This window comes from Neophocaena asiaeorientalis, unplaced genomic scaffold (assembly GCF_003031525.2).
Source record: "Neophocaena asiaeorientalis asiaeorientalis breed wild unplaced genomic scaffold, Neophocaena_asiaeorientalis_V1.1 scaffold65, whole genome shotgun sequence".
NCBI classification, from domain to species: domain Eukaryota; kingdom Metazoa; phylum Chordata; class Mammalia; order Artiodactyla; family Phocoenidae; genus Neophocaena; species Neophocaena asiaeorientalis.
Window position 1 is genome coordinate 18,789,833 of NW_020173215.1, and position 8,857 is coordinate 18,798,689.

General features: G+C 57.9%; 3 protein-coding genes across 4 annotated transcripts in view; 1 reads left to right on the forward strand and 2 right to left on the reverse strand.

Moving 5' to 3' along the window:
• Window positions 1-135, reverse strand: part of RNF4 (ring finger protein 4) — a 40,043-nt gene extending 39,908 nt beyond the window's left edge. For both annotated transcript variants that reach the window (XM_024745091.1, XM_024745090.1), the window contains exon 1: window positions 4-135. The gene's annotated coding sequence lies outside the window, so the exon portion shown is untranslated. The remainder of the gene's footprint in view (window positions 1-3) is intronic.
• LOC112399746 (translation initiation factor IF-2-like) overlaps window positions 1-2,186 on the forward strand; it is a 2,911-nt gene extending 725 nt beyond the window's left edge. Inside the window, exons 2-4 of the mRNA XM_024745087.1 lie at window positions 311-667; window positions 863-1,013; window positions 1,848-2,186. Coding sequence (XP_024600855.1) covers window positions 311-667; window positions 863-1,013; window positions 1,848-1,886 — 547 coding nt within the window. The 3' untranslated portion in view covers window positions 1,887-2,186. The remainder of the gene's footprint in view (window positions 1-310; window positions 668-862; window positions 1,014-1,847) is intronic.
• Window positions 2,187-3,356: 1,170 nt separating this feature from the next.
• Window positions 3,357-8,857, reverse strand: part of CFAP99 (cilia and flagella associated protein 99) — a 35,090-nt gene continuing 29,589 nt past the window's right edge. Inside the window, exons 11-15 of the mRNA XM_024745088.1 lie at window positions 5,972-6,113; window positions 5,714-5,865; window positions 4,692-4,897; window positions 3,591-3,753; window positions 3,357-3,473 (exon numbers count right to left, since the gene is read on the reverse strand). Coding sequence (XP_024600856.1) covers window positions 3,357-3,473; window positions 3,591-3,753; window positions 4,692-4,897; window positions 5,714-5,865; window positions 5,972-6,113 — 780 coding nt within the window. The remainder of the gene's footprint in view (window positions 3,474-3,590; window positions 3,754-4,691; window positions 4,898-5,713; window positions 5,866-5,971; window positions 6,114-8,857) is intronic.

An 8,857-nucleotide genomic window follows, 5' to 3' on the forward strand; every position in this document is an offset into this window, starting at 1 on the left:
CACCCAAGCGAGGAAGGACCTCTGGAAGCCGCTGAGAAGCCGCTGAGAAGCCCTCAACAAGACACCGCCGCCTCAACAGAGACCCACTTCCGCTCCGGAGACCTCGGCTCCGCCCTCCGCGCGTCCCTATTGGCCACCGCTGTCCCTACTCCCGTGGTCGGCCGGTTGAGGAGGTATATTTTCAATCTTATTGGATAAGAAACCATCTATTACTACTTTGAAATGGGCCTCCTTCCGGCTCCGCCCACGCTCGTGAGCTCAAGCTTTTGCCTTCCCGCGAGAGAGCGGTATGCGCCCCGCGGCCCGCAAGGCCTCCCGGGAGTCGTGGTCTGGGCTCCGGCTGCCCGGCTGGCGGCGCGGAGCCCGACGCGCCTCTCCCAGCCAGTTTCCTGGGGTCTCTACTATCGGCCTGGATCTGCAGGTCCTCCGGGCGCCCGCGCCCCACGACGTGCCAGGCCCTGGGCCTGCGCCTGGTCCCTGCGATCCCAGGCTCTGCCAGGCTGTTGGTGGAGACGCGAGGGAAGTACAGCCCGGCCCATCTTCGGGATCCCGGAGGAGGCACTCAACCAGGACGTCTGGGAGGGCTCCCCGGAGGAAACGACCTGCGAACTGAAAGGACTAGAATGGAGGAGAGAGTTCCAGGAAGAGGGAGCCTGGATGGGGAAAGGTGGGCTAGCATGTCCAGAAAACTGGAGGCTGCCCAGTGCGCCACGGGTTCAGAGGTTGGGAGAGGTTGGGGTCGGGGAAGGCACGAGTCAGACCTTGGAGGGCCCACATGCCAGGCTAAGAGTTTGGATTATCCCGAAGACAATAGGTGTCAGGAAGGGAAGGACTGAACCCGTGGAGTACTCTTCTCGCCCAGGTCCGGTCCAGCCCGGTCCTGGGAAAGGGGCCATGGCCCAGGCAAAAGCCTGGAGGTCTCTGGGTCATCTGGTGCAACTCCCAGAATCAAGAAGAGAGTGTGGGCCCTGGATCCCTCCTGCCTGAGATTGAATCCCAGCTCCATGGTTCAGGCAAGTCTCACGTTTCCCTGGCCTGCAGCATGGAGATAATAGCAGTACTTATCTCGGGGAAGGTGGGAGGCGGGAGGACTCAACACTGTGAACACTGGTGCATGCCAGCCCTGGGTGGGGCTGCATATCAGAATTGGGATTAGAGAATCTGGTGGTAGGTTCCTTGAGTTCAGCTCCCAGAACTGGACTTGGGCATGGATTTGGCAACCAGAAAAGAGAGCCCAGCTTGTCTCTCTTGTTCTGAGAATAACCAGGTCATCCCAGCAAGGTCACCCTGGACATGCCCACACTGCGGCCAGGTAGAGAACAAGAGGGACGTCCAAGGCCACCTAGGTCCAGGCTCTAACTGGTGCACAGCCAGCCCTGTTGAACCTTATTGGCCAAAGCAAGTCAGCCCAGATTCAAGGACTGGGGGAAATAGACTCTGCCTATTTCCTACTCCGTTCCTTGCCTTGGCAGGGGTCACAAGGCAAGGAGCATGGATACCGGGAGACATTGTTGCCATCAGTTTACCACACAAGGCTGGCCCTCAGCCCATAAACTCAGGGGGTGGCCCAAGACCTGACTCTACTGGGGTTTGTATGGAGCCGAAGCCCCAGGTGCTCTCAAGGCAGCTCTGAGCAGCTGCCCAGTCCAGGAGGGCAGGTGGGGACCCTGTGGATTGCCAACCAGCATTACTCCTAATAGCACCCTGAGTCTGTTGGGCCACCACCTCTCCCCTCTGCTCCAGAGGCCAGTCTGATAGGTGAAGGGTAATTCTCTCCCTCTGCCACAGTGCTTGCTTCGGCCCCCATGTGCTGCAAGAGCCCCCATGCAGACCTTCTCCCACTACAGGAACTGGTTCAGCAGAGCATGTTCAATCCAGGCCAGTGAGACTGGAGCACAAGGCTTGGAGGACAGAGAGGTTTCCCTCCTACGAGAACTACCAGGGAGAGATGGTCCTTCTTCCTCCAGACATGTGAGGTTGGAACTGCTACCAGCTTGGAGACAGAGCTCCTGGATCAGGCATGTCCTGAAGTCTACCCTATTTTGGATTGCCAGTCATAGAAGCTAATAATTCCCCTTTTGAAGCCCTCAGAGCTCCTGAGAGCCTCTCTTGGGATAGGTCATCATCAACGTATTCCCTCGATATCAAAGGAAATGGGTTTGAATAACAACACAGGATGTAAGAAATGCCATGTTTATTTTTTTTAATGAAATTTAATCTGCTCCCAGCTCTAATTTGACGGGGGTGGGAAATTCCTCTTTCTACCAACCTCAGTTGTGGGGAAGTCCTGGGGTTCTGACACAGTTCAGAGTATTGGGGGAGAACGCTGGTCTTTAGTCTGTTCTCGTCCCTTTGAGATGTCCACCCTCTTAGTCTGAATGTGCCCTGGGGTGCAGCCTCCCCCCTCTGCAGACCCAAGGAGGATGTAGGGTGTGGGGGGGTCTCTCCGAGACGTCTATCCGCCCGGCAGTTTCCAGCCCCTCTCTTACTGCCTTGCACCCCATGGGCTTCCATTCTCTCTCCTGAGAGCTGTAGCATACTGTGCTTTATTCACCAGCAGGCTTTCACTCAGCCAGGCTGTCCTCACAGCCACGCACCTCCAGTCCAGTGATGGGTCCGAGGACCCAGGGGAATCACTCCATTCCTGTCTAGGCCCTGGGCCAGCTCCTGCCCAGTGGCTCTAACCGTGTTCCTTCAGTGATGCTGGAGAAGGCTGGGCAGTGCTCTAAAGGCATCCAGGCTCAGCTTTGGGTCCTGGCTCTCCCAGCAGGTCACTTCACCTCTCAGCACCAGGGGCCTCGTCAGCAGACGGGGGGAGTGGGAGACAGATCCCGGCCAGCTCCCCCACATCGCCGTGAGGTTTGGGAGATAAGGCCGAGAAGGGCCAGTTCCCAGCGGCTCAAGACCCTGGTGACTTCTACTAATCCCACGAGAACAATCACATTCTCAGTCTTGGGGGTTCCCGGATTAAGCCACCCGACTCCGGGCAGAGAATGGGGATTCCAGCTTTCCACAAGTAGAGCAGGCTCTGGGAACGCCGATGGGGGGGCATGGGCAGGAATGCCTAGCACAAGGCCGTAGGAAGGGCTACAATCTGGGCTAGGGTGGCCATGTTTAGCACATAAGATACAAGACGCCCAAATAAATTTGAATTCCAGCGGATCCTTCTGTTAGCATTAGCTTGTCCCACGCAATAACTGGCATTTTATTTGGCAACCCTGCTCTGGGCGGGAGGAGACTGGGGCGGAGTGGGGCGGGGGGCGCGGCCAAGGAAGGGGAGGTGCACACCGCCGCCCAGGCTTTATTCGGGCGGGGGTTTCGGGGTCTCGGGGTCCCAGGGCGGGCCCCCGCCCAGCTCAGACGGCCCCCAGGCAGCGAGCGGGCCCGCGTGCCGAGCCTCCCCGCTGCAGCGCCCGCAGCCTGCGCTCCCGGCTCTGCTCCAGCTCCAGCCTGCGCTGCGCCTCCAGCTGCGCCTGCGGGCGGGCGGTGGAGGTCGACGTGGGGCAGGGCCGTCCCCCCACACCGCGCCCGGCCCCCCGCTACCTCCAACGCCTGCGCTGCGCACCCTCGCGCCCGCCTCCGGGGCTCACCTGCTGCTTGGGACGAGCTGCCCGCGGCGCCGGCACGTGCAGCAGTGCCTCCTGCCTGCGGCGCTCGGCCGCCTTCTCCTGGATCCTGCGCTGCAGCTCCAGCACCCGCTCGTCCCGGGAGGGCGCTCCGGCGGCCGCCGACTGCGCCTTCTTCTCCTCCCACCTGGGCGGGCGGCGGGGCTGGCTTAGGAGAACCCCACCGCGGGTTGACTCAAGGGATTTCGGTGCAGGTGGAGAGGGCCGCTCGGGGCGGGGTTCCCCCCAGCGCCTCTATCTTTTTGCTCCTTGTATTTCACAGTTTAAAAAGTATTCCGTAGGTATTAACTATCTTGGTATTGGGGATAAAATGCGAACGCCCTTTCATCTTGCCCTCCCCTTGCCACTCTTGCCTAGAGATGGCTGCGGCTAATATTCTGCTATCTTTGCAGATCTCTTCCATACTCGGCCACAAGGGGCCGGAAAAGTCACCACAGTGTTCCTAACAAAGAGGCGTGCGTGTGTCCACGTGCTCTCCGTGAAAAGAGAGGAGAGATGTTTGACAAATTTGATGTGTGAACCCCAACTAAGTCCTTGTTTAAAAGGGAAAAAAAGGGACTTCCCTAGTGGCGCAGTGGTTAAGAATCTGCCTGCCAATGCAGGGCACATGGGTTCGAGCCCTGGTCCTGGAAGATCCCACATGCCACGGAGCAACTAACCCTGTGCGCCACAACTACTGAGCCTACACTCTAGAGCCTGCGACCCACAACGACTGAGCCCGTGAGCCACAACTACTGAAGCCCACGCGCCTAGAGCCCGTGCTCCGCAACAAGAGAAGCTCCCGCACCACAGTGAAGAGCAGCCCCCGTTTGCCGCAACTAGAGAAAGCCCGCGTGCAGTGACGAAGACCCAACGCAGCCAGAAGTAAATAAACAAATAAATAAATGTGTTTTTTTTTTTTTTTTTTTTTTAAAGAAAATAGTTGGGGGGCAAGTGATTGCAAGGGAACTGCCTGGGCGGGAGGGTGGTGGGTTGCTACAAGGAGAAGCCACCCAGGAGGGTGCAAAAGCAGTCTCCCTGCTCCTTGCCCACCCAAGGCGTCCGCCCCGGGCCATGGGCACTAACCTTAAGGCTGCAGACCTCCCCATGGCCGCGCGGCACAGCGAGATCTGCTCCACCGTGTTCTGCAGCACCCGGCTCTTGGCGCGCTTGCCCTGGATGATCTGGTCTCGCTTCTCCTCCTCCTTGCACCTCTGGGTCTCCTTGAGCAGGGCCAGCCGCTCACGCAGCTCCACGACCGACATCTCCCCTTCCAGGCCATAGCCAGGGATCTGCAGGGTGGGCAGGGGAGGCCCCAGGCTGGGAACCAGGCCCAGGCCCAGCCTGCCTGGCCATCTCCAGGGCGCTGGCACCAGTACCAGCAGCACTCTTGAGTGCCATAGGCCTGGCCTGGTGCCCAGGAGACCTCCTCCTGTCTACTCAGTGGTGCCTGTGTGACGTGTCCACCATCCGGCTTCTCCAGCCTGGGCCTGCTCTGCAGCCCTCGACCTCTGTGGGGACATCTCAGCTGGGTGCCCTGCAGGCCCCTCCCCTGTGGCAGGGCCCAAATGGAGTTCAGCACTGTCTCCCCAGCCAGGACCTGGGGGCCTGGGTAGACAGCCCTTTGGACTCTGCCCACCCCCCAGGACCAGGCCTTCCCGCACGTCACCGCGCGCCAGCCTGGCCTCTTGTGGTGTTTCTCACACAGGCTGCCAGGCACGGCTGCCCTTCTCTTAGCCTCCTGCTTGCCCAGACTTGGGCCTTTGTGCACCTGTGCTCTCCCTACACTGCCCTTTCCACCCAGGCCTAGTGAGTTCCGGGAGCTCCCTCAACGCGCAGCTCCACGAAGCCTACCTTGCCCACCCCCAGGGGTGACGGAGGCCTCCCTGGCAGGACTGAGCATCTGGACCAGACCCAGGCCTCCAGCATGGCGGGCACGGGGGAGCTGGGCATGAGCGGATAGGTGGATCTCGGCCTGGGTCCAGACTGCCTTTGGCCTTGGTGGCAATTCTGCACACATCCTTCATGGCAATGCCAGGCCCAGTAAGACCTGGGGAAGCTCCCCGAGGTCGTCACAGGGGCATGGGCTCCGGGGGCCACGTCCTCACCTGGGTCAGGTCCACCAGCTTGCCCTTGCGCGTGGGCTGCGTCTCCAGGGCTCGCAACTGTGCGATGAGCTCACAGCGCCGCCTCTGCTCCTCCTTGGCCGCCTCTGCACTGTGCTGTAGCAGCTCCCGGCTCTCCTCTATCACCTCCTGAACTGAGGGCCAGCCAGGGGGTGCTGAGGGGGTCAGAGAGCAGCAGGGCCGGCGCTGGGCCCAGGTAGCTCCCATGGGAGGGTACCGAACCCCCCCTGCCCGCTGTACCCATCTGCCGTCGGCCCTTCAGGAGCTTTGTCTGCGCCACCTTGACGTTCTTCTGCGTCTCCATCACCTGCTCCACCAGCTCCTTCATGGACCTTTCCTCTTGGAGGCGCCTCTCGGCACATTGCTGCATCAGCTCAGCTGTCTGGACGACCGGCCGGGCACAGTCAGAGCCGCTGCCTGCGACCCTAGGCCCGCCCCAGCCCCGGGAGCAGCCTGAGGTCTGGACGGCGGACCCAGTCCCTGACCCTGAATCGCCCTGGAACCTGGGTCTAAGCTCATCAGCGCCTGGAGGTGGGGCCTGCTGGGGAAGTCCCGCCTCACGTCCTCCCTTCCTCCACTGTGGTCCTGGGGGTGTGAGCCCAGAAGCACGCAGCCACCCCGCCAGATCTGACAATAAGCTGAGGAGTGCAGCCAACAGTGTCCTGGGGAAACCAAGTCAGAGCCACTGGGTTTGCCCTGAAGCCCACCCACCGCTGACTCCACTCAAGAGAGCAGGGCACTGCTTACTTTGCAGCCACGTGGAGCTGGCTGTCCAGATTCTGCCCAGGCCTGTGCGTAGGACACGCCAGCCCCCGGGAAGCCCCAGGTTCCCCATCACATGCGCCCCCGGGCACACCCTGATGGTCACCCCACACCCTTCTTTCTGGGAGGAGCCTGAGAAATGCGCAGCTCTAAACCGGGGGGTGTGGTGTTGCCACTTCGAACCGCGCACAAACAGGACTCGCCCCGTGTCCTGGCTGTGGCTTCCCTCTTCTGCTCAGTATCTGGGGGTACTATCCTCATCCACGTTTTCACCGGGATTGCAGTTGGCTTATTCTCGTGGCTGTTTCGGGGAATATATAGCAACTCTTTGATACGTTCTACCATTGACAGACATTCAGGTTGTTTCCAGGGTGGAGCTGTTGTGAACAATTCAGAATATCATTTTCAGTCTTCAAGATACTACAAAGGACAGGGTGGGATGTATACCTCCTGTCACTGCCCAGCGCTGCCAGGGAGCCCCTGGACTCCCAGTCCCGGAGGTCTTGGCACCTGGGGGCTCATCTCCGACTGCATGGTATGTGCAGGGTCCATGTGTGGCAGCATGGATGCCAGGCACGCTGGGCAGGAAGGAAGCCTTTCTTAAAGCACTTTGCCAGCACATATAAAAATGGCTTTTGACCATCCCTTTCTGTGCAAGTTCATTCCAGGTTCTAAGAAAAGGAACCATGGTTCTCGGAGAAATGGCCATTTGAGGTCTGGGGCAGGGAAGATACAAGATGAGCCTGGAGCATTTTATGGCACCATAAAGTAAGGAAGTGCTCAAAAAACAAAAGGATGGTGGGAGGCATGGGGACAGGTCGAAGGGACACAGGAGCCAGCCTGAAAGGGGTCCCAGTGGCCAAAGCTGGCAACAAAATACATCACGTCATATTGGATTATAACACAAAGTATAAAATAAATATGCATGAGTCCACACTGATATAAATGAGTGGACTGATATACATGGATATATAAGTGAGTAAATGGGGGAGAAGAGACAAGTCTTCTGTGCTGAAGAATCCACATAACCTACCCACCTCCTTGAGCGTGGGCCCCGCTTAGAAACCCCTTCCAAGGAGTGCAACGTGGAAAGGGGGAATGACTGCAGTGAGAAGCCAGGTGATCAAGTCCAACCTCCTCATTGATAAGTCTGCTGACGGCGGGCACCCTTGAAGGGATGGGATGAAAAGGCACGTGGCCCCTGTGGTCTTCCTCCTACACCCAGTCTGAGCATCTCAACAGACAGACGTTCTACAGGACACCTGACCAGCACGCCTCACCACTGCCAAGGGTGCCAAGGACAAGGAAAGCCTGAGACAATGTCATGGCCAAGACGAGTCTGGGACATCCTTGGATGGGATCTTGGAGAGAAAAAGGACATAAGTAGGAAAAAAAAATGCTGAAATGGAAATAGAGTGTGGAGTTTAGTTAAGTTACGTGCCCACATTGGTTTCTTGATTGTGACAAATATACCCTGGTGTAGTAGGTTGGTGCCTCCCCAGAATTCATGTCCACCTGGAACCTCAGAGTGTGATCTTATTTCCAACTAGTTAAGGATCCAATAAGTAATGAGTTAAGGATCTTGGGATGAAACCATCCTGGATTTAGGGTGGGTCCTAAATCCAATGACAAGTGTCAATATAAGAAGAGGAGAAGACCCAGAGAAACATGGAGAAGATGGCCATGTGAAGGTGGAGTGGAGACAGAGATAGGGTGAGGCTGCCACAGACCAAGGAATTCCTGGGGTCACCAGGAGCCGGAAGAGGCTTAGAGCAAGCGCGGCCCACCCAAGTCCGCCTGCCGATGCATGGGACACAGGTTCGTGCCCCGGTCCAGGAAGATCCCACATGCCGCAGAGTGGCTGGGCCCGTGAGCCATGGCCACTGAGCCTGCGCGTCTGGAGCCTGTGCTCCGCAACGGGAGAGGCCACAACAGTGAGAGGCCCGTGTACCGCAAAAAAAAAAAAAAAAAAGTAAGAATTATGTGAACTTTACCGATTTTTTTCCAATATAGCTACTTATTTCTATGGTTCATCAAATTATTTTAAAAGGGGGATAAAACTGGGAATTCCCTGGGGGTCCAGTGGTTAGGACTCGGCGCTTTCACGGCTGAGGGCCCAGGTTCAATCCCTGGTTGAGGAACTGAGATCCAGCAAGCCACGCAGCACAGCCAAAAAAATAAATAAAGGGAGATAAAATTAAGTGAAGAAAATATATTCGCATTGTTTACGATAAAACAATGTCAGGGCTACACTCACGACTTTACAAATATATCCTTTTCAGCCCCGTTGCTAGAGCACATTAATACTGGTCACCACGGAAGAACCAGGAAAGCTTCCCCCACCCAGCCCTCAGCTATGGAAAT